The sequence below is a fragment of the Octopus sinensis genome, unplaced genomic scaffold (genome assembly GCF_006345805.1).
Source record: "Octopus sinensis unplaced genomic scaffold, ASM634580v1 Contig18445, whole genome shotgun sequence".
Lineage (NCBI taxonomy): Eukaryota > Metazoa > Mollusca > Cephalopoda > Octopoda > Octopodidae > Octopus > Octopus sinensis.
In genome coordinates, this window is record NW_021835845.1 from 1 (window position 1) to 2,500 (window position 2,500).

A 2,500-nucleotide genomic window follows, 5' to 3' on the forward strand; every position below is an offset into this window, starting at 1 on the left:
AAATAATGTAAATAATGTACATAATTCCTCATCTGTTAAATATAGGACTGAATAAATTCATGGCCTTACAGGATTCTCCCTCAACAGATTGATGAACAGTTCAATGTTTGAATGCCCGATTCGATCCACAATCTTTCGCTTGTCTCTGATGAGTTCCACAATCATTTGGGCAACATTCAGACCGATACCACCCTGGAAGAAGAAAAAAAGGAACAATATTACAAAAGCAACAGTAGCCACAGCAGCAGCAGCACCACCACCGCCACCAATAATAACAACAACAACCACAAACCAAAACAGTATGGGTCGCACTCTACGTTAATCTCTTGTCCTTGTAATCCGTAATCTCAAAACCATTTTGAGGGTCAGAAGCTTTGCTGAACGATAACGTTATTCTGAAATATCTGAGGGCAACGAGCTGGCAGAATCGTTAGGACGCCGGGCGAAATGCTTAGCGGTATTTCGTCTGCCGCTACGTTCTGAGTTCAAATTCTTTCTATTCTAGGCACAAGGCCCGAAGGAGCGAGAAAAGGCGTAAAAAGACGAACGTAAAAAGCGAGAAAAGGCGTAAAAAGACGGACGATCTTGTTTTAAATGTAATAAAAAGAAGTGTAAAGAAAAAAGATAAAGAAAAGGCGAGAGAGGGGGAGAGATGAGAGAGAGGAGAATAGGCTTACGAAGTATGACCGAAAGTAACACAAAGAAGTGTAAAAAAGTGAGAGGAGGCGTAGAAAGATAAATCTTCCCGCACCGAAAAATTTTTTTAAGAACCTGGGGTAATGCGCAGGAGTGGCTGTGTGGTAAGTAGCTTACTTACCAGCCACATGGTTCCGGGTTCAGTCCCACTGCGTGGCATCTTGGGAAAGTGTCTTCTACTATAGCCTTAGGCCGACCAAAGCCTTGTGAGTGGATTTGGTAGACGGAAACTGAAAGAAGCCTGTCGTATATATGTATATATATATATATATATATATATATGTGCGTGTGTGTGTTTGTGTGTCTGTGTTTGTCCCCCTAGCAATGCTTGACAACCGATGCTGGTGTGTTTACGCCCCCGTTACTTAGCGGTTCGGCAAAAGAGACCGATAGAATAAGTACTGGGCTTACAAAGAATAAGACCCGGGGTCGATTTGCTCGACTAAAGGCGGTGCTCCAGCTTGGCCGCAGTCAAATGACTGAAACATGTAAAAGAGTAAAAGAGTAAGGCTAAAACATAATAAAGATGAAAGAGAAAGTAAGAGAGAAAGAGAGAGAGAGAGAGAGAGAGAGAGATTAGAAGAGGCTTTGTGGTTTACGAAGCATAAAAGAATGTCACGTTAATCAGCGGGGAAAGGCGTAAGAAGGTAATTGGTCTAAGGAAAGAGAGAGAGTGATGAGAAAAGACTTTGGGGGCTTACGAAGCGTGACGGAAAGTAGCGTAAAGAAGCGGGAGGAGGTGGTGTAGAAAAACGGATGTTCTCGTATCTAAATAAAGAAACCTAGTCCAAGGACAAAAAGAGACAAGAAGAAAACTTAAAGTTTAAGAAGCATTTCGGAATGTAACGAAAATGAGCGGGAGCAGACGCAGAAAGACGAATGTTCTCGTATCTCAAAGATTTACTTACTTTCTGCGAGAACTGTGTTTGGAAAAAATCGATGTATTTGGCAAAATACAAAGCGTTCTTCCTGCTTCTTCCAATCATGTAAGCATGTAACACGTCATAGGCTTCTTTGAAGATCCGAATCATATAACTTTCATCTTCAGCTCCTTGGAGTGGCAGCTGCAGGATCTTCACTAACAGATCGATCACCTACATGAACGGAAATCAAATAAACAGATTACTATTTAGTGTCTTCAATATGTCTAACGCAAATAGTATACGGCAACGACACACGCGCTTTTGGATCATTCAAAATTGCTTTTTCTCTTTACATTTAAAACACCCCTCCAGGAAACAAGTACTACCCGTACTACCCGAATTACAAGAACTTCTCTGATCCAGACTCTCTGCAACAACCCAGAACACTACCACAAGAAGATCATTCCAAGAACAGTTTCTCTTCCAAAGTCTCTAACCACACACACACACACACACACACACATACATACATACAAAGCAAGATTCTTCCAGCAAAGCCATCATCGGACACTATCAAAGTGACTGCGAACACTATTATATGTATGTATGTATGTATGTATGTATGTATGTATGTATGTATGTATGTATGTATGTATGTAATGTATGTATGTATGTATGTATGTATGTATGTATGTATGTATGTATAGGCAAAAGAATAAGAAGTATTTGAACAGAAACGCAACAAAGGAACAAACGGAAAAATCACACAGATTTCCTCGTCAATTATCAACCAAAAGATCTTTACAATTTCACACCTTTAACGATAATATTGTTCACTCTTGGTGACTTCAGCTGCGAGAAGCTGCTGGGAAAAGCGAGCGAACAGGGATACACACACACACACCATTGTATATATATATATATCTGTCTGTGCGAGTGCG

At 40.6% G+C, this 2,500-nt stretch overlaps 1 protein-coding gene across 1 annotated transcript in view; it reads right to left on the minus strand.

Annotated features, from left to right (window-relative positions):
• Positions 1-69: 69 nt before the first annotated feature.
• LOC115231408 (inositol 1,4,5-trisphosphate receptor-like) overlaps positions 70-2,500 on the minus strand; it is a gene marked incomplete at its 3' end in the record, with an annotated part of 32,703 nt that continues 30,272 nt past the window's right edge. The window contains exons 14-15 of the mRNA XM_029801441.1: positions 1,605-1,790; positions 70-192 (exon numbers count right to left, since the gene is read on the minus strand). Coding sequence (XP_029657301.1) covers positions 70-192; positions 1,605-1,790 — 309 coding nt within the window. The remainder of the gene's footprint in view (positions 193-1,604; positions 1,791-2,500) is intronic.